Genomic DNA, 23,266 nt, shown 5'->3' with positions numbered 1-23,266 from the left:
AAGAACGGTTTTTTTAAAATTTCATAGGTGGCTAGGAAGAATTTTTCTAGAGGTTGGATATAAGAGAGTTATGATTTACTTGCCATTCCTATTAACCAAAATTTTATGTGTCAAAAATGGAATCATAGAATCTTAGAACTGGAAAGGTCTGAAGTCATTTAGATCAGTACAGGAATGCTCTCTATAGCCTCTCTGGTAGACCTTCATATTCCCCTTGAACATCTCCAGTGATGTGTATTTCACCATCTTACAAATCAGCACTTTAAACAAAATTTAACCAAAATAGGGAAGCTCTTCATGAGTTGAAATCTGCCTTCTTGTCATGCCTCTGTTTTAGTTCAGCCCTATGAAACCACAGAGAAGACCTCAAATTCCTCATCCACAAGACAGCTCTTCAAATATTTGGAGGAAGCTAGGCAGGTAGGTAGTTGTCCATGTTCAAAGAGGACCACATTGTTCTAGGCATAATGACTTGACTTGCACAATATGTTCATTACAGTGAGGGGAGTGTTGCACAATGACATCCTTCTCTCTGCCTTTTCCAGAACTGTTTTACCCCTTGCCTGATTTGATAGGAAACAGGACTTCTGGTGATATCTAGATGTTGTGGAAGTCTTTGGCCTCATGGATGTAGTTTCCCTCCTGACTCTATGCAACCTTGGCACCATGACTCACCAGTAACGATGGGCTAACCAATATGGTAAATTTTGGTGACACCTTTGGGTCAACAGATAACTAACCAGTCTTTTCATGGTCTAATTGTCAGCTTGGTCAGCATATTTGTAGCTTTTGGAGGCAGCTATCATGTCTGCCTTTTCCCAAGCTTTCCCTAAGTTAAGTATCTCAAGTTCCTTCCACATAATCCAGATTCCAGACCCATCACCTTCTTGGTTATCCTCCTCTGGACATATTCCTGTTTGTCAATGAATGACAGGTTTAAAATTTGATACCATGGAATTAATAGAATACTTCAGATGTTACTTATTAACCTATGAGCCTAACACTTCATTGAGGATACTATGATTCTATAAATATGGTCTAAACTGCATTAAGTTGTTTTTTTTTGTTCAGTGCTCTTACAGTGTTGGTTAATTGTGAGCCAACAAAAATTCCTTGTATTAAGTATCTGGTACATGCAAGATATTGGAAAAAAGGTCATGTACATTTGTTTCTTTTATATTTTTAATTTACACCATAATTCTGGTATCACAATGACTGGGGGTTGCAATAATCATTTGGATAATTTAGGTAAAAAAATCCAGATAATTCTGAAAATGAACAACCCAGAATCTATATATATATATATATATATATATATATATATATATATATATATATATATTATATATATATATTTACATCAGTCTTTTTTGCATAAAAAGAAAAGTAGATGGGCGGCTAGGTGGCGCAGTGGAATATATATATATATATATGTATATATGTATATATATATATATATATATACATATATATATATATATGGGACATTGTGGCACCCTTCTACTTCTATTTGGTTATAAAGGCCTCCAAGAACTAGTGTAGGCAAATAATTTCTATAAGTAGATTGGGACTATTTTAAGATTTGATTCCCAATGTCTGTAAAGTCCAAATTCTGAAGTATGTTTTGAAAGTTCTATCTTCTAAAGAACATCAAAATGCTTTTGAAAAATCCAACCTCTGTCACTAGAGGAAAGAAGGAAATGCTCAGACTTGTGTCAGCAACAGAAAACAGCAGTTATGCTAACTACAAGTCAAATTAAAAAAGAGAGAGAGAAAAGAAAACCCTTGGTGAGATTAGCTCTCCTCAACCTCTTTCCTATTAAGTGTCCGGTATCTTCACAAAGAGAGGAATGGTTGACTAGGGATACTTGGTAAAGGAAAGAAAAAGTAAACTCAGGGAGTACATAAAATTAGCAGCTCCAACATTTGTTATATGAATCAATGGAAGCTCAGGATATGGCCATTCATTTATTCATCTAACAATCATCAAGTATCTACTATATTAAAAGCTCTGGACTATATAATAGCACAGACACAAATTTTAGATAGAATAGGATTTGAGCCCTTATGGAGTTTAGAGCTTAAACCCAACTGAATGACAATAATACAAAATATTTCAAGGCATATGGTAGGACAGGTAGTATTCCTATTTTACAATGAAGGGGATCAAAATAAAACGACTTGCTTATCTCTTGTCACATTTGCTAAAAGGATGTTTTTAAATTTAGGGTCTTGTTAATGTAAAAGAACTGAAGAGAACTAGAATAGGTAAGTGGAAATGATAGGGAGGCACATTTCAGCTCAATATTTGAGAAGAATCTTCTAATAATTATGCTGTTGAGCTGTGGAAAGGTTTCATTTGAAAACAGCAAGTTCCTTGTTCCTGGAAGTTTAAGGGTGAAGTGGATGATTGCTGGTCAATGCAGTTGTAGAGAAGAGTCTGACTTCAGGAGGGTTTAGATAAGAAGACTTTTATGGCCTCTCCCAAGCCTGACTGGGTTCTACTACTCCTTACTGCTTCCCTTCTTTTAAGGCAAGTAACTGTCTGCCTCAGTTTCCTCCAGTATAAAATGGGGACAATAATAGCATAACTGGCAGATATGACTGGGAAATCCTTTATGGATGCTAGATAAATGACTCCCTTTTCCTGCCTGCCCTTCCATCATCATCCCATGCATTTTTCCAATTCTGGGCCTTTGTTTACCTCTTTCAGTATTTCTGGAGAGTGCTTCTTCTTCTTCAGGATTTTTACATTTCTTCCCTATTCTTTAAAGCCCAACTTAAACTGCTCAAATTTACTATGGCTTGGGAACATTTCTGGCTAGGATTGCTCTGTACACTTTTCTTAAAGACAGAGGAGACTCTGAAAGTCAGACACTTTTACAGTCTGGAACTATCTACTTTTTTTTTTATTAGGTTTTTGCAAGGCAAACGGGGTTAAGTGGCTTGCCCAAGGCCACACAGCTAGGTAATTATTAAGTGTCTGAGACCAGATTTGAACCCAGGTACTCCTGACTCCAAGGTGGGTGCTTTATCCACTGCGCCACCTAGCCACCCATCTACTTTTCTTTTTATGCAAAAAAGACTGATGTAAATAAGCAGTAGAAAATTAGATAATGAGGAGTACTAAGAAGTCAAGATTTCACTCCCCACCTTAATTCTCTCTTCCTTTAAATCTAGGGTTCTTAACTAGTTTTTGGGTATCCCAGACCCTTTTGGCAATCTGGTGAAGCCTATAAATCCTTTCTAGAATAATGTTTTTAAATGCATAAAATAAAGTACATAGGATAATAAAGGAACCCAATGATACTGAAAGACACTTATCATAATGCTGAAAAAAAATTCACTTAGGTGAAGAACCCTGCTGCAAGCTTTCCTTTCACTCTTCTTTTTGATTTACTGTTCATAATATGAATTTCCCTCAAATCCACTCTTCTCTGATCTTCTGGGTAGGTCAATCAAGATTATGTGATAAGGCCAGGGCTTTGGAGGAAAGGAATCCATTGCTGGGGTTTGTGGGGGAGAGGAGGTAGGGCACTTTTCCTCTCTGCTAAAAAATTGAGAACTCTGTCTTTCCCTTTGTTCTTCCTTTCTGTTTCAGTCTTTAATGAAAACAGAAGTGACATCAGTTGATTAGATTCCTATGTGGCCCTGAGCAGTTGTATTTGTCATATTCAGCAGGTAAGTACACATTTGGGTCAGATGGTAGAGGTTTTATTTTGTACCTTGTTTGGAAACTCAAGAATTTCCTGACCACACATGACTGAGAAATAATCCTAATGAAGATGCTGAGAACCTTTTGCAAAGTGGAGGGCTAAGTTGCTGACCTCTGTTGTTCAGGCCTCCTCAGGATATGACTGATAGAACTCTTGCAGGAAGCCCCGAGATGGCAATGGAAAAGGAAAGCAACTCTGGGGTGTGATGTCTGAAAAAACACCAGGATCAGATGTTACTTTTGCCTTTATGCCAGACAGATAATAATGAAGATAACTTCTTTTATTTCTTTATAACCTTTAAGGTTTACAAAATGTAAACATCCCTATGAGGTAGAATATATAAATGTTATTGCCACCCTCGTTTTATAGATGAGGAAACTGGGGAACAGAGACATGAAATAACTTGTTCAGGGTCACACAAGTAGTTGGACCTGGGGCTTCTGATCAGTGCCGTTTTCATTATATTATGCAGTAGGCAGAGGATAACTGAGGACTTTTTCTCTCTGCCCTGCTTTATGTCTGCTGCCCTCATTTCCTAGACTCTAAACTATTCTTTTCCCATTTTCTTCATTCTCTTCTGGCTGAAATGAGCTATCCTTGAATCATATTAGCTGCCTGGGAATGGTGCTTCAGTTGAATCAGGCTGGGATGAGAGTGGCTCTCTGATGGACAAATTCGTTCCAATCTGAGGACCCTCAGAACCACTACTCTTCTCTGCTCCAATGGAACACAATGCCTCCTCTTTTTTTATGTATAAAAATGTTGATTTGTCAATCAGTTTGACTGGTTTGTTTTCTGATTTGTATCCACAAGCCTCAGGTCACCACAGCTGAATTGCTAAAAAGTCAAAGTGTCATCAACTCAAAGTCTGGCCCCAGACTGGCTAGCTCCTCATAAGCTGAATGATAATGAGTATCTGTTTTTACAATTCCCTAAATCTTCCACACCAAAAGGTGAATATTGAAAGTAGAGCCCCATAAGTCGAAAAAATCTGCTACTATTGTTACTGAGAATAATCAGCACTAGAACTGGTGATAGGATGAGCTGAATACCAACCAGTACTGTATAACAGTAATAATATGATGGCACAATTTGGGTTCAAATTATCTTGAGTTTTCTGTCTCACCTATTTCAAAACCTGAACATATAGTATAAAAAAAGCATAGGACTGGGATTCGAGAAGCCTGGGTTCAAATCCTAGTGGCATTTTCTAGTGTCAAGTGAGCAAGGTCATTTAACATCTCTGAGCTTCCATTTTCTCAACTGTAACATGAAATAGTTATACTCAATGATTTCTAAGGTTTCTTATACCTCCAAATCTGTGGTCATGAAGGATTAAGGTCATATATGAAGGCTGACTGGAAACGAAGTTTTAAAATGCAAATTTAATGCTACTTTCATGATTTGGGGCTTAAGGGGGAAAAAGACCTCATTCAATTATTTAAATTGTCCCATTCAAATTTAAGAATTCTATAGATAAGCCCATATAATGAAACTGTGATTAATCAATGATAGATTATACATCCAAACTAGAGATCACAAAAGAAAGTTTTTGTGGGGCTAGAGATATAACCCATTTTAGCATTCCCTCATATAAATATAACAGTCACATGTGATGCTACATCTGAAAACCATCTTAGAAACATAATTAATAATGATGCTGCCTAGTATTTGTTCATCACTTTTTTGATTTTCAGTGCTTTTACATGAATTACCTCACTCAATCCTCAGGACAATTCTGTGATCAAATAAATTTATCTTTCTATTCCAGGTGAATGACCTCCCTAGAGCAGGAAAGGAATATGCTGACAAAGCCAGACTATGCTACCTAGCAGTTTTTCAAAAGTAGCAGGTTCCTGGTAGCTCTGAGGTACCTACTATGACATTTTCAAAAAAAAAAAAAAGATTCCCCATAGAGGGCTATATGCCAATTATCCTCTGGGGAAGGTCCTATATTTTAAAAGAGGAAGAGTTGGAAGGACTTTAAAGATTATGTAGTTCAATCTTTCATTTTATAAATGAAGAAACAGACTCTGAGAAAGCAGGGTACTTTCCCAAGACCATAGAGGTAGGAAATGGAGAAGTGAAAATTTGAACATGAAGGACACAATTTGGGGAACTCTGTCCTCTGACTATAAATACAGTGCTCTTATTCCATTGCCCTCTAAGGATTCCTTACCAGAAGGTGGCTCTAACAATCTTAAAGGGAAATGTAAAATTCTCAAAACAAGACTGACAACTTTTAACTTTAAAACAATAGCTGTATCTATCAAACAGCAATGGAGGAGGTACTATAAAATTAAATCACTGATTGGTCTCAGTCCTGAAGAGTTGGGGATCCTTGATCAATTTACCTTCTCTTTGAAGACAAATGAGATATTTTGCATTTTTTCTGCTATTTATCCTCTTGCAAGGAAATCTATTTCATACCTCTGCAAAAAACCTACATGGTAAAATACCAAGACATTCTGACAAGTGGGAAATATAAGTAAAGTATGATGAAGTTGGCATATATACAAATAATTTTTTAAAATGTTTCATTCTTTATTCTTGAAGAAGACCATGACATCAGAGAGGTGCCATGAAAAGCACATGTATTGGATTTGAGTGAGGGGGTACTAGGCTAAGTCACCAACCTCACTTTCTCCTCCTGAGTCATTAGAGTCCAATGGTCTGATATGAATCAGGATGACTGGAGATGACCTTGAATGCAAGGCAGTCAGGGTTAAGTGACTTGCCAAGAGTCATGCAGTAGTAAGTATCAAGTGTCTGAGGCTAGGTTCAAACACCTGTCCTCCTGACCCCAAGGTTAGTGCTCTAACCACTGCTCTATCTAACTAGTTGCCCTGATATATATATAAATAAAGACTCCTGACAAGAAACAATTGGTCATGGAATAGTTTCATGTGGTCTTTGGATTCCTCCATTACATTTATTTATCTTATTGTATGGTGTATATGACAAGAAGACTATATTGGGTACCTCTGTCAAAAAACAGAAGCTGTAAGAATTAAAACACAAGCCATCAACCTGTTTGGAGATTTAAGAAAAAGCCATGGGTTACCTTTTTTTGCTTCTAGTTCAAAGTGAATACCTGAAGTCTGAAATGATTACCATTTTTCTTCCCCATTTGCTAAAAAACCTTACATTGGATAATTAGATCACAAGGAAAAAAGTCTTATGCTACAAACATTAAAAGCACATGCAGCTGAAAGGACTTATTCTAAGCATAATTACTTCCCAAGCGGGCAAAAAAACCGTCTAGTCATAAATTTGCATTCTGGGTCGATGATGCCGGTACACTTAGATATGAGTGGGCTTATCCACAAATAAATTGATAAAAATGATAATACTTTGGTAAAAACCAAATTCAGACTATAAACTGATATTACTAAACCATAAAGCAAACCTTTAATATTAAGAATTTAACATATTAGCTAAGGTCTTTATGATATTATAATTAAGTGCAAAACATCAGTATTTGAGCATTAGTATTTGAAAAAGGTTTAATTTTTTTAAATGGCTCAAAGAAGATTCACATTTTCCCCTATTATGAAAAAACACTCTATCCAGAGTCCAATTTATTACTACCAAATAAATGAATGTTTAAAAGACACTGTCAATTGACAAAAAAAATACACCTCACAACACATTAAAATAGCTGATTTCCATGCCAAGTGAAACAAAATATTTTCTCCCTGACAAGCTGCTTACATTTAAATGAAAACAGGGCAAATTTGGTCAATAATATGGATTACATATAACAAAAAAGACCTTAGATCATGTTAATACAAGGATCAGAAAGCAGCAAGTTCAATTAAAACCACCCAATTATTTAGCCAACTTTAAAATACAACAAAAATAAATTAATCTGTTTTAAATGGAAGTGCTTAGACAAGTAGCTTTTTGACCCACGAGTCCATCTCACTAGCAGGAATTACAATGAGGCAGGAATCTTCTGAAGCCCGGTAAAACACCCAAATCCAACAAATAGCCCCAGTATTAGTAATCAAAAGGTATTTGCAAAACATATTTCGTTGTTAGTAGCAGGGGGCTCTGAAGCAGCCACCACCTACAGTTTAGTTCCTCTGATACTTTGAAATATAGCAGTATTGGGGATGAACACACATTTTCCATTAGCAGTAAACAATTGGAGGATTTTGCCTTTTAACAATGCGATGTTTTTCATTTCTGTACTGTCTGTAAGACATGCCAATAGTAATGCTCTTATGAATGCATGCCTTTCCTTTAAAATCCTCTATTATCCATTTGTTTTCCTTGCATTGGGATTTAAGAATTCCTCTTTATTGAGACAAGTAATATGTCATCATTTTGTTCAGCTAACAGGCTTGACAGCCCTGTCTCCTTGAGTTAAGAATAGTAGATCTCTAGTTCTTACATTGCTAGCAAAAACTGGCAGAATAAATGGGAATTAATCACTAAGTGGCAAGATTTTTTTATTCTCAAAGATTTAGATAATTTACCTTCATTACAATTAAATTTGGCCAGAGTTGATGATTTTTAATAAAAATGATTCTGCCTGTATTTTGCAATAATTTATTTGAATACAATTTTTATGTGCTTTAACAAATAACATCACTATTCACTATTTCTCTTGTCTTTTTGATCCTTTTTCCTACTTATCATCTTCTTTATTTGAAACAGATTTTTAACAGATAATCTTGATCGTTACAACAATATCTTGCCTGCATTTTATTCAAATAATTCTTAAAAACAGCTTAAAAAGCCGTTTGGAATAACATCAAGCTTGCCATCAATCAAATGAAAAAATTCCGCTGGCGGTTGTATAAACATCAGATCAAGTCTGATGTCTTCAAGGATTTCAGAGTGAACCATAAAAAGCTCCATTAACTTCTGACAAAGAATGCAAATTAATCACAACATGGGGTGAAATGAAATTAAAGGCTCTTTTCTAATCAATGACAAGGCAGGATGAAATATTTGTTACTCTCTCTGCACTCAGACTGCCTAGATGTTTGCACTTCCCCTGAAAAGCCCCAAATGTAAGGTGTGAGTACAGATTCACCCACAGTAGCTGTTTAGCCCTCCCCCCCCAGAGCTATCTGCTTACAAGTCGTGGAGATTCACAAAACACACTAATCATCTGAATCTCAGGTGCATCCAATTTGTTATTCACACTCTCCCATGCCAGTGAAAAGCCTGGCGCAGACAGATGCACCAGGAACCCTAAATGACAGTTTTGGCCTCGGGAAGTTCGATCACTACAGCAAAATCTAGTACAGCCTCCAGGTGAAATGTCTGGAGCTCCATATGGAGCAGGGAAAATTAACAACAAGATGAAAATCGCTGCAGCAGCGGGGAGTCTGAATTTTTGAAAAAAAAATGAAATTTAAAGATGAAGAAAGAGAAGTAATAAATTAATGGGGTGTGAAAACATTCAAAGCTTTACAATACCAGGGGCACTATTTGCTCAGATTTTTTCCTTTTTTTTTTTTTTTAACTTCGGGTCATTTTGATGTAATTTATTAACCAAGATCAGGAATTGTAGCCAAAAGAAGAAAAACATTTTTATACATACAAAAGTACTTTAAATACACTTGCATCTATATTATCTTCACTTTCCTCTAGCCTCTCACTTTCCAAATTTCCTACTGTCAAACAAAGTCCATCACTTGGGAATGCCTTCTTAATGGATTTACTAGCATCCTAATGTACTGCACTGTGAAGGTTTGAATGCACAATGACAATTGTTAGCAGGCAATTCTTTTCATTTCTCTTAAATTGCATTGTCATTAAACAATCCATTGCCCACTATCATGTTTTTTAAGTCTACTGAATTTGGATCAACATGATTAACTGTAGAGTTTGAGTCTTCTTTCAAATCTTTGGAGATTAATTTTAGAACTGCACATCTTTGGAGATTAATTTTAGAACTAAATTACAGAGAGATTAATCTTAGAATTAAATTACATAAGAAACTATACTATCATACAATGCTGAGCCTTTTTAAAAAAATTTCTATAGGTTCCACTGGAAAGTATACTTCATAAACACACAAAGTTTGATTCTATGGGTTTTCCTCAGAGTTTCCTGGGTGACTCTTCATATTTTGGGAAAAGAGGCAAAAGAAATATGATTCTCACCATCTACAATAGCACTGATGGTGTTTGTCCTTCATTCGTGAAGAAGATCATGATATCAGGGGCACATAAATTGGATTTGAGTGAGGGAGGTATTGTGCCTAAGTCAACAGCCTCACTTTTTTCCTCTGGAAGTCAGTTGGTCCAGTGGCCAGATATGAAACAGGACAACAGATGACACTAGATGAGAGGCAAACAGGGGTTAAGTGACTTGCCCAAGGTTACACAGCTAGTGTCAAGTGTCTGAGACCAGATTCGAACTCTTGTCTTCTTGACTCCAGGGTTAGTGCCTCACCTTGCTGTCCACAATAGCATTATATAATGGGTTTCTCCTATGGCAGGGAAGAAGGCCTAAGTGAAAGGCTGAGGTGGAACTGGGTAAGTGGGAGAGGGTGGGGGGAGAGGGAAGAAGAGGAATTAATTAGCTACAGGCTAAATGTTACATATTTATTCAATAAATCATATTTTATTTTTTTTAAAAGTTAATAGGGATCTATTTTTCTCCCCCCAATCCCCATTGAGAAAGAAAAAACAAACAAAAAACCTTTGTAATAAATCAGCATAGAAAAGCAAAAGAAATTCTCATATAGGTGATATCCAAAAATATATGAATCATTCTGCTAACTGAATCTATCACCTTTCTATCAGACACTAAACAGTATATTTTTAAAATTATAACTGGACTCAAGTCATGAAATTGAGGGACCTGGGAGTGAGGAAGCAACTATGTGGTAGCAACCACTTGTAGGGGATCAATGCATAGCTGAAGTATGTTCAGTTATCCTCTTGCTATTAGAAAGAATAGGTGCTGTTGCTGCTGCTGAGACTGGGAGAAGAGGAGTACTTTACTCTCAGCAAGTCTCCTTTGTATCAAAAATTTTTACAACCTTCAGTAGTTATGACCTTAATTTAGGAAGTATGCAAAGTATGTGGTGTCATGTGGCACCTGTGGTATTTTTCATTCATTATCTTGTTTGATCCTCATAACTCTCCCACAAATTGGGGGAGGTATATTATTATCATCCTCCTTTTATAGATGAAGAAACTGAGGTCCAGGGAGATTATAAAGTAAGAACCAAGATCCAAGACCATACAGGAAGATAAGTGGTAGAAAGCAGGTTCTTTAATATCTACATTCTTTTCATTAGACCACTCTACTACTTACATAACTATCAGCTGAAATCTTATGACCTGTCTGAAGTCTAGACCAAGCTGTATTCTCCTCCAGAGAAAAAAATGAATGGGCACAGCCCTTGTAAATAATTATTCCCAACCTTCCAACCTGAAGTGTAGCCAACTCAATGACAAAATGAAGACACTTTTTATTTCTCCTCAGACCACTCCCTTTGATCACTAGCATATCATACATGGTCTTACAAGCCATTGCCTGTCTTGGAAAAGAAAATAGACTTGGGTCAAAGCAAAAACTAAACCTGACTTTGTCTAGTCATTTTAGATAAAAAAGACTCTTCATTAGGCTAAATACCACAGTTAGGAATGGCCTAATGGTACCAAATCTTGCCACTGCTAAACTGATTATAGGAATCTGAGAATAACTGATAAGATAAAGTAAACAGTTCAGTAGACCCATTCACACAACTACCAGTATGCTAGATACTTTTACTTTAAAGGATGCCTCATTCTGTTTGAAAGTCTATAAAGGTCTCAAATTAAAAGAGAAGGTCTAGCCTATAAACTATAGACTCATCTAAAGGCTAGAGAAACATTGTGAAGAACTGGACTGAATCCTGCCTCCAAAAATCTTACTGGGCTTTGTGACCTTGGACAAGTGACTTAAAATCTCTATTCCTGTTTTTTCCTTTGTAAAATATAGACAGTAATATTATAATACCTTTCACAGAGCTGTTTGTGATGGTTATAGAAAAAAATGTATGTATAAAACTTTTTATAAAACCTAGAACACTGGGCTGCTAGGTGGCACAGCGGATAAAGCACCGAGCCAAGAGTCAGGAGTACCTGGGTTCAAATCAGGTCTCAGACACTTAATAATTACCTAGCTGTTTGGCCTTGGGCAAGCCACTTAACCCCATTTGCCTTGCAAAAAAACTTAGAACACTAATATAAATATTAACTAAGAACACTGGGCTGAGCGGATAAAGTACCGAGCCTAGAGTCAGGAGTACCTGGGTTCAAATCAGGTCTCAGACACTTAATAATTACCTAGCTGTGTGGCCTTAGGCAAGTCACTTAACCCCATTTGCCTTGCAAAAAAACTTAGAACACTAATATAAATATTAACTATTACCATTGGTACCATTATATCTATTCATTCATAGTCCTTTAGATTCCACATTTCAAAAGGATTTTTTTTATATCACACCTTAGTATTGATGAAATATTTAAGGATTCAAACATTTACCTTTAAAATATCAGGATAGCAAAAAATTATAGTAGAATTTGAATTATGTTTTAAGTTCTAGAATGGACCCAAGATTTCAGAATGCTTTTGGAAGGTGTAAGGATGGTAGGGAGAATTCTAAATCTTTTTTTTTTTTTAGGTTTTTGCAAGGCAAATGGGGTTAAGTGGCTTGCCCAAGGTCACACAGTGACTAGGTAATTATTAAGTGTCTGAGACAGGATTTGAACCCAAGGCCACTGCTTTATCCACTACACCACCTAGCCGCCCCGAGGATTCTAAATCCAAAGAGATTTTTACTTGGGTCACTCGACAGTCACTCTAAGGTCAGGAATTTTCTCTGTATTCCTGGGAAAGGATTTCCCCACTCAACCCAGATAGGTCTAGCTCTAAACAGCAGGTTTTGGATAGAATCTTTTGGCAGATCAGGTAAAAGAGCTTGATGACAACATTATACCTGATCATACATAGGGAATTTCATATGGAAGGGTATAGAACTTCATATGGAAGATTATAGAAGATTCAGTCAGCTGCTGAATGAGGTCAGGAATCAATGAATACACTTTGGAGTCAGGACTTGAGTTCTATCACTGCCATTGACTTCATTTGCACACTCAGGGATATATGGTCTCTTAGTAGTTCTTATATACTTTGCCTACAAAGCCATTCTGTTAATCCTCCATATCATATATCATCCAATGGTGGTGTTTGGAGTTAAGGAAAGAACCATATTTGAATATTGCCTCCTATCTTTACTAGCTGTGTGATCATAGGGAAAAGTCACTTAACTTCTCTGATCCTTGTTTTCCTCATCCATAGAATGAGTATAACAATACCTGTAGTATGAGTTGTGTTGACTAAGTATATTTAATTACTACACATTCAAAGCAAGACTAGGTAGCTTTCATTGTGTAGCTTAGCCTGAGAAATAAGTATAAATTGTTTCAACCTTTTTTTTTTTTGGCCTGAGTAGAAGAGGGTGAAGAAGTTCTGTTTGCAGTCCCCCCCCCCGCCATTTCTAACCTACATTACACTATACTTACTACAAGGTTGTGAAATTTGTAAAATTCAAATTGTCAACTCAAAGCACAGCATAAATCACTGTTGACTTTGAGCAAAGAGACAAAGTTTCGTTTGTAACTTTAGCTCTGGGGAACAAGCCTGATGATGTCAAACACTGATTCTAATAAAATCTCTGTTTGGTGACAACACTCAATCAGGAGTCAAGGAAAACTGCTTTTCACTACTCTGGCATAAAGGTCAATGCTAACTAGGGAGTTCAGTGTATTTGAATTTTCCAACTTCCACTTGACCGATCAAGTAAATGCGTATTTAGACATTAAGAAAAAATGCCCAGTAGGTGCCCAATAGACCAGAATTGCTACCATGTATCCACTATCAGAGTACAGGGCCTATTTCAAAGTTCTGTTTTAGCCTTTAACTCTTCATGTCTCATAAGCTATCAGCCATTGTAATTTTGGGGAATCATCACTCGTCTATTTTAAAACAAACAAGGGCATCCCAAGCGTATGGTAAAGGCTTCATCTTTTGTTATCTTTTGAATATGGACCTCAGACTTTATGAATACAGCTTTGTGTTCTTCAGTTTTGAGAGGTGGAATAAAATAACTAATTTAAAATATGCTTGCCAATCCAGAGGTTTGACCAGAAATTTCATCCAGATTCATAATCTATATTATGCATATTGTACTTTACATATGCATATGTTGAAAATATGAAGATCTGGTGGTATTAAATTTTCATTCAAAACTAGGGTTATCACATGCATGTCAAGTTAGTAACTTTTGAATATTTACTCTAAGGAAGAAGTTATGGTTACACAAAGGAGCTGCCCAACATGAAAAAGATGGCTACAGTACTGTGATACAACCTGCTAACAACCTGGATAGTTTCTCCTAGCCATCAGACAGATTGAGCTTTAAAAAGGACAGGGAACAAGAGGTTTCCCACATGGGTGCCTAGAGAATTTGTTTAAAACAGCTTATAAAGATGGTAAAGAGAATGAGTTCCATCCTATTATTCAATAACCACGGTTGTGATGCATCTGCATAATCTAACCACGCATAAATTAGTATGTGTAATACAACAGTTATTTGCATAATAATAGCAAGTTAATAGATGCTTAAAGAGCAGAGACCAACACCACCTTTAAATCAGACATGCCTCCAGGCACTCTGGCCTGTACAGACCAAGATGCCAGAAAAACAGTGAGTGTAAACCAGAGGAAAACATTCAAATTATTCATTTGATACCCACCCACCCCTCCATCCCTTGGGAATTTCACTTAATTTTTTTCCCTCCTACAATGGGGAATTGTTTTCAAACTAAGATGTAGTTGATATTTTTAGTTCTGGAATATCTTTGGAATAAATATTTTAAAGCAATGTTTATAATACAGTCATTAATGTTAACTTACTGAAGAAGCTATGTTCTGAAATAGGGGAAATGAAGGGTTGGGGAGCCGAGAATAGGAAAGAAGGCACTAAGAGGTGCAAATTCAAACTCCATTATAAAAACTGGTGCCAATTTTATTGAATTTGATTACCAAAACACCGAAACAATGACCTAGGCCAGATTCTTTCCCTCTTAGTCTTTCAATTAAATTTTAAATCCCAAAGAAGAAATCAGGGAAAGGGGGCTTTCCTTCCATACTGCACAATATAAGTATGTCACAGGGTTGGGAAAACCCCTCCCCAAAACCATGCCAAACTCTCACAAAGAAGCAGCATGATTATTGTTTCCATCCCTCTCAGAAAAATAAAAAATCTGAAGCCAAAAAATAAAAAATCAATAGAGACTTCTAAATGACTCCTTTAAGATATCGCTTTTCAATTTAACAGGACAGATTTATTTGTATGTGGCTCAAATGTTCACGATTGCTCCCTGCACCTTCATACATAGGAATGAATGTCACAGTGGCAAACGGCAGTAATGAACAATCTTACCTGAGGATATGGAAACCTCCCAAGAGCAAGCTGGGAAAGGAAATAATATTTGTCTAGTTATAGATTTGCATGCAGGGTAGATTTCCTTAAGACAGACAAGTACTAAATTTCACAATGCAGAACAAACCATTCCCCACCCCCACTATGTTTAACACTTGACCTAAAAATAATCCTATAATCTCATTAAAAGCTGTATTTAGAATGGACAACTAAATGAACAATATTGTTTCCCTGAAATGTTTTATTTCTAACATCTTAAAGTTTCCTTCAAAATTTTTTTCTCAGTAATAACATTAATTATGCAAACATTATATAGATTTACATATGTATACACTGATATTTAAAAGCAATAACAATATAGTTGAATACTTACCAGTTTCTTAATACTTAGGGAACTGACTTTAATATAGTGATTTACAAATGTTATCCTATTTAATCTTCATGGGGCTGTCCTTTACAGATGAGGAAATTAAGGCTCTAAAAAGTTATTCAACTTGCCTAGAATCACATATCTAATGTCTGATGCTTTTAATATAATGAATATATTACAATAGAAATCACTGTCAAATTAGGTAACTTCTCGTAGTCTGGGCTTCCCATCTACAAAATGGGATTATTTCTAGTCAAGTACTTATTAAATATTTCATGACCTTGGAATGTACAACATCATGGAATTATAGGAGTATTGTAAGGACACTGCCATATGAGTTCTTATCAGTGATTTTTATTCATCTAGCTGTTGAAGTTGAAAAAAATATATTATTCCAAGAGTGTGAAGCTGGGATAAGAAAGAAAAGAAAGAGAAAAATGAATACTAACATAGAAGCTGAGATCAGAAGTCTAACAATTACTGCTCTGGTTGTTATCTACTATTTGTAAATTGCTTCATCTTGGTCTCCTGTTTCTCATCAGCAAAAGAATAATGTTTACAAGAAAAGGAAGTGTAACTACAAAAATATACTTTTTTAAAAAAGTAAGTGTACCAGAAGGTTCACATTTAAATAAGTCATTTCCTTTAGTGACCTTGAAAAGTCAAACAATCTATGTCATTGCATAAAACATTTTGGACCTACTCTAGTGGAATTGCTTTCAGTCACCAAAAACCAGTCTTATTATTTTTATGGTCATGTCAGTCACAGTATTTCCCAGTTTGATCCCAGCCACCTGGCACCAGATTCAGCTCTGAATTAAAACTTCTTTGAGGGCAAGAACTGTGTCTTATTTACCTTTTTTTTTTTTAATCTCTTCTAGTGTCTAGAAAATGCTGTGCAGCGTTACAATAGAATGTAAGTCCTTTGTTGGCAGAAAATACTTTCATTTTTGTCATTGTTATCAACCTCAATAAATGCTTGCTGAACTGGCTTGTACAGAAGTGTTAATTAACAAATGATTATTGTTGAATGAATCAATAAATTACATTTAGTAGTGTCCAAATATTCTGTCTATCCTCAAGGGTTTGACATTTACCAACACTGAAGATGTATTTACAAAAGGTATAAAGTAGTTTGAACAAAGGCAGCAGAGTTAGATTAAGGCTACAGTTTCCTAAAGTGATTGACTGCTTAAAAAAAAAAAGATTCATTTAGATATATTGTTGTGTGTTTGTTTGGCAGGCAGTCTCATTATTTTATAGTTATATCTTATCTACTAAAGATCTATTAGTATTCAGTATTTCATGGGATCATAAAGTTAATTAAAAAATGTGTTGTTCTGTACTTTCCCTCCTTCCTAAAACAAATAGAAAAGATAAAAACAAATGGGTACATTAACAAATCCTCTGATAGGTTTTTTTGAGCTTGGCTTGTTGCATGTCCATGAAATACCTAAAAGTGCAAAGCTACTTTGTTCTCACATGTTATGTTGAATGTTCACCCCTATATTTTGTTAATACAGTGCTTCATGCCAATAGGAGTTTGCATAATGATTCAGGGGGAGTCATTATGGGCTTTCATGTCAATATGTTGATTAAAAATGTATGCCATTCTATACAGACATGACAGTGATGGTTCCCTAAAAGCTGCTCTAGAACCATAAAGATCTCCATATTATACGTTTTGCATGTACTTTTTTATAGAGTTAGAAAATTACCCAGAAAAATTTATGCATCTCAAAAAAAATAAGATACAGAAGAATGATGAATTTTATCTGAATGACTAGGGGGTAAGAACTTTGCTCAAAGCACAGCCAGGGTCTGATGCTAACTATATCAGGAAACAGATGCTTATCAATTCAGAGAACATCCTGCTGAAATTGAACCCTGAATAGGGACTGATCCTTGACTTTTGAGAGTTAAATAAAAAAAGGGACATGGAATATTAAAAAAAATAAAGATGGAGAAAGTCCATTCTTCTTATGTGTCAGGAAAAAACCAAACTCAAAACATAGCCTTCCATATTTATAACTATCATGCGTCTTCTCTTAAAAAGCCACATTAGGGGCGGCTAGGTGGCGTAGTGGATAAAGCACCGGCCTTGGGTTCAAATCTGATCCCAGACACTTAATAATTACCTAGCTGTGTGGCCTTGGGCAAGCCACTTAACCCCATTTGCCTTGCAAAAACCTAAAAAAAAAAGCCACATTATAAGGAGACTTGAAAATGAGCACTTGATTTTTTGGCTAGCTGAAGTCAAAAGTGGTGGTGGACTTTAAGCTTACCCAGTTCCTCCAGACAAGAAAATAGTCTAATGAAAATTCAGAGTGGGTTGGTTAATTTGGGAACCTTTTCTTACAAGTCCAGACTAGGTGCTTGGGGACAGGTGGTAGAGTTTGAACTCATGAACTCATCACTCTGTGACTAGCCATGCTTTCTTTTTCTTGTACATTTTCCTGACATCCTACTGAACCTCATCCCTCCTTGACAACTAGTCTCCCAGGAGGATGCCTTTCAAGGCACTGCCTTGGCACTGAAGAACATGAGAATGGAATCTTGTCCATGACCAGAAGAGGCCACTGTAAATAGAAGTACAATCCTTCCCCCTCCATTACTTGACACTATCAGACATCTTTCCAAGAAGTAACACTCCTAACTTGTGGAAATAGACAATAATACTATTGAGTTGGTATTAAAAACTAATTCTAAGTCACAACAAGGAAGGAGGTCTTAATTTTCCATCTTCCTGTGTTCTCAAACCTCATGCAACTGCAATATTTATACTTGACAATATTTGTCTGGTGGCAAAGCAGAAGGAAAATAATTACAGGCAATACCACAATGGTAGACCAAGCCAGCCCTTTATCAAACTCTTTTTTTCAAGATAGTAAATAAGGGAAAGGGTTCTGAGCAGATACTAGAGCATGAAGAACAACTTCTTTATGGGGCTGTCAAAAGTTGTTTTTTTTTTTAAATCAATGAATCCACTATAGGGGAGAGAACATATACTACGGGGAAAATTTAAAAAATAGTCAAACACTGGCTATGTGTTTTTTACCCCTACTGCTCTATTGATCTATTTGCATTCTTCTCTAATCCCTCTACCCCCCCTATTTATTGTCAAGGTATTATAAATTAGAAAACTTACAAAAGAGAGTATGTAATCTTCCCTGAAATGGCCTGCAGATATGTCACTGTACTAAATGTGTTTCAGATTTAATGAAGCTTTAATGTCCTTTTTAATTTTGCCTGTTTCTGTATCACCAGGGGTCGAGCAAGGCAATCAGCACTCAAGAGGGTGGTTTGGTTTAAAACTAGGAAAAAACTCATTTGCTTATGAGTTGCACTGTATTTTCTTAATTAAATTTACTGAGTAAAATGGTTTAAGTTCAGCCAACCAATGACCTTTGTATGTAGATTTAGATTTATAAATAGGTTAACAGTTAAAGTAAAGAAAAAAAAAGAATCCCAACAAAGCAAACAGATTAAGGCTATGCCAATAGAAATTTTTGCTCTCTTTATCATCTTTACAAAAGAAGCATTTAAATATAGGCAACTTAGGTCCAATAAAAAAGTACTCTTAAAAATAGAGGAGCTCACAAGCAATGGCAATCTATCAAAAGACTCACTTTCCCTCCACTCCCAGAAGGGGGGTAGCTCACAACCCAGAAGCTTAGGGAAAAGCTTCAATTTCCCTCTTTTTCCCTGAATTCTATTTAGTATTTTTTAAAAAGTGTATTTTGATTCCAGATACTTAAGATTCAGCAAACTGCAGAACACTATGCTCATTGTGGGCAAGTTTATCATTTAAAAGGTAAAAAAAGAATGTTCTAAAAACATCTACCAGTTGGAATACAATTAAATAGCACCAAGCTACTAATATTTTATTGTAAAACTAGGAATGTTCTGAGTTTCTTCTTTTACAGAGATTATCACACTGGGGATTCATCTCCTAAGAGTATTGGTTTAAGGCATTTAAATATGACTGAATTTAAAAATCTGAAGCTCAAATTTGCGTAGGATAATGATGACTGAGAGAAAAGTACAAGGCAGAAATTTTGTTAAAATGTAAACTCATAAGTTAGGAAAGGAAATCCTCATTTAGCCAAGCAACAGAAATAGTTTTCCTTGCTAATAAGAATTACCTACATCGCTAAGGTACAAAATGACAAAAAGAAAATACACACTGTCACTGGAAAATAAGTGTGGAAAGGAAGTTTGGGGCATATATTTAGGTGATGAAATCTCCTTAGTTTATCAATTACACTGTGCCAGTAGTTTTAAAATTTACAGTTATGTTGAAGAGCGTGGGATTTTTTTATTCTTAATTTAGATACATTGTATGTTTCTCGGCATAACTGCAAATTGAAAATAAGCACTTAGCATATAGCCAGTGATCTAGCTGAAGGAGGACTTTATAGTCTGAAATGTTCTAAAATTTGTTCTTAATTACCTCGTGCACATTTTACACAATTAAACTTCCATCTAAGGATTTTGCATTTAGATTGTGTGCTGCCGTTAAGCTCTCATTTTATAGAAAAGCAGCAGCCAGTTTGAAACATTTAGACATGGGGAAACTTTCAAAAATCAGACTTAACTACTGGATTATATAAAATTCCCTAGGTGAGATTTCATTCCAAGACCAATTTACTCACTCCTAGAGAGATCGTTTAAATCATCTGAAACTATGCTGGTGAAGGACCTTAATAAATATTAAATACCTCAAAATCTACCCTAAGATTTTACTTTCCTTCTCATATATCAATTTCACTGTCCTCTTATTGCATGGTAAAAAAAAAATCCAAAGGATATCACAGCAATTTACCAGTGTTAAAGTGCTTCCGTGGTTCAACTGACAACAAAGAAGAGCAGAAACACAAAGCATCTTGAAGTAGGGTTTCAATTAAATGTGGAGGATTTAGTAATGCAGGACCAAAAAAAAAAAAGAGTTACAAATTAATTTAATCTTCTGCCTATAGTTTGCAGCTGCACTCCAAAGTGTCTAGGGCTTAAGAACAAAGCCTTGAATGGCCTCGGAGTGAGGAAAGCTTCAATTTTTAATGTATAACGCCATTAGCTGATAACTTGTGGAATCTGCAACCCCTGCGGAGGGGCATAAGTGCGAGTAACAAAGACTGATGAAGTGACATATTTGTTCATGTCTAGAACTATGAGGAAGAGGGTTATTACTAATACCATCAGGCCCAACAGAAATATGCCCTAATAACCTTTGGGACACTCTCCGTTATCAGTTTTACTACAACAAATATATTAAATTCAAAACCTAATTCAGTTTAATTAAAGACAATTAGTTTGTTTCACTATTATTTTTTAACTTGTACAATATTAAAATACATTGCAAATTTAAGACAAGGCAATAAATATGACAATAGTGCCAGACTATGCATTCTTTTCAACCTCTGGTCTTTAGAAATGAAGTTTATTGCTAATGTTTAATTAAGCAAATTTAAAGAAGCTTATTAAAATGATAGGGAAACATCTTGATCTTGTAGTGTTTGAGAAGAGCAGTGATCTTGTTAGTCTACTGTCAATGAGCGCTTTCCCCATAATGCATTCCTCTAAAGGATCTGCAAAAGCTTCAATGAAAACAAAATTCTTGTCCTTGTTTTATAGGGAAGGGCACTGAAACGGAATTTGCCCAGCATCAAACTTTCAAAGCAGAACTTGTTAAATGATGAAGAATTCTGAGTTCCATCAATGTTTAGATGAGGATTAAATGTTATATTCTGTAAGAACTCTTGAAAATAGAATGTGGGGGTGGCTAGGTGGCGTAGTGGATAAAGGGGGGGCCTTGGAGTCAGGAGTACTTGGGTTCAAATCCTGTCTCAGACACTTAATAATTACCTAGCTATGTGGCCTTGGGCAAGCCACTTAACCCCATTTGCCTTGCAAAAACCTAAAAAACCCCCCCAACAAAAAACCAAACAGAAAACAGAATGTGGTATCCATTCCGCTTGCAGAGAGAATGTTGTATTTTCTGAGGTTTTTACAAATACTACATTTTTCTTTGTCTGAAGGGTGAGGATTCCCATCCCAACAGTTTGGCCTCTGCTCAATCTTCATCATCACTCATGCTCTTTAACATACTTCAGTGCTTATAAAGGATAGCCAGCACATCTTTACTAGACTCTTTCTATAAAGCAAAATTCTAAGTAATGGCTTTAACTTAATAGACCCAAACTGAATGATGCCAAAATACATAAAACAAACAGCCTACTTATCTGTCATTCTAAATTTCTTATGCTTTACCCAGCAAATTGCTAAAAATAATAATACAGAAAAGGACTGCAAATAAATGCCTCTAATAGTGGTTTTGTGTGTGTGTGTGTGTGTGTGTGTGTGTGTGTGTGTATGGCTTTTTTTAAAATTAGAGATGGGCTTAGTACAGTGGATGCTTATATGAGGAGAGGGCAACAGGAATTCAGAAGTACAATATCCTAATGTAGTTCCTTTAATTGCTGTATTTGTTTCACTGTTAAAAATGATTGTCCACTACAGCCGAACTGTGAATGTTGGAAAGCATGATACATGGAGGTCTCAACCTGGGCAAACTGTACCTAAACTTACACTTTATTGCAGCTTAGTTCACAATCTTCACCTAATATAGGGTTACATCCCAGTGCAGCAGGAGGATAAATCATCCTGGAATATTACTCCGGCAAAGTTTAGCTGTGACTGGAGCATATGTGCTTTCGAGCCACTGAAGCAAAGGCCCATAAAATACACTAATTACTGGAAGTTATGGTCACTGAGTGATTGATAGCACTCTGCAAGGCAACTTCCTCATTTTCAGCTCTTCTGACGGGGCTCATCCGCCACATAGCAATTATTAATTCATGACCCACCCCTCAGGCACTAGTACCTTTACTTCTAATTCTCTCACTACCAAACTACTGCTACAGCTGGACACTGTCTTTCTTCATTGTGATGGTTGAGTAAGGATGATAAAAAGGAGGCTTCATGCTGAAGGCTACTGCTTTGATTCTTTAAATCTTGGTCACACTATTATCTATTCCACTGCTACTTCCTTTTCCTAATTTCCTTCCTCCTTTCCAAAAAAAGGTTTAGGAACTCACCCAAAGACTGAACAAAAGAAACCTGTCTAAAACACTCCCTTTGTATGTTTACTTAATGTTTAACTTGAACAAAACCTTTCAGCTAACCTAGAATAAATATGGCATAGCTAGCAGTAGTTGTTAAAAAAATTTCCATATTGAGACTCCCCAAATTGTAGCTTTAAAGACATTTTAATCGTTCCATGTTGATTTCCATCAGTGGCTCTATTCAGAGCACTGGTAATTACAATATCTGAGCATATAACTAAATCTCTACAAGTCACTTAAAATGGCTGTAAAGGTCTCTTTTTAAATCGTGTTCTGTGCACTTGAGGGGGATTTCTGTAAGAGATTCTGAATTAAAGAATGATATAGTTTACTCATGATGGATGAGAACAAACATTTTATTTTTCCAAGTGAAAAGTGAATTTGCTGCAAACATATCTGTACAGTTCAAAATGTACCTTCAAGGGCATTTGGTTTTCTTGTTAGAAGGAAGAGCTACAGATGGAATCTCAGTCTTTCTCCATGAATCCTACCCAGATCATTCTATTCCTTAGAGCTTTATTTTTCTTCTATGCTCACACCAATCACAGTCTGTATCATTCATCTGTAAATACTTTATTTTGTCAAATCCTTT

General features: G+C 35.9%; 1 protein-coding gene across 4 annotated transcripts in view; it reads right to left on the bottom strand.

Moving 5' to 3' along the window:
* Window positions 1–23,266, bottom strand: part of MAP2K5 (mitogen-activated protein kinase kinase 5) — a 297,906-nt gene that overhangs the window by 74,942 nt on the left and 199,698 nt on the right. For all 4 annotated transcript variants that reach the window (XM_074234472.1, XM_074234473.1, XM_074234474.1 and 1 more), the window contains one exon: window positions 15,181–15,210. In XM_074234472.1, the coding sequence (XP_074090573.1) occupies window positions 15,181–15,210 (30 nt within the window). The remainder of the gene's footprint in view (window positions 1–15,180; window positions 15,211–23,266) is intronic.

Source organism: Macrotis lagotis, chromosome 4 (genome assembly GCF_037893015.1).
Source record: "Macrotis lagotis isolate mMagLag1 chromosome 4, bilby.v1.9.chrom.fasta, whole genome shotgun sequence".
In the NCBI taxonomy this organism is placed as follows: Eukaryota; Metazoa; Chordata; class Mammalia; order Peramelemorphia; family Peramelidae; genus Macrotis; species Macrotis lagotis.
Note: the sequence above shows the minus strand (reverse complement) of the source record. Positions and strands in the feature narration are given on the sequence as shown.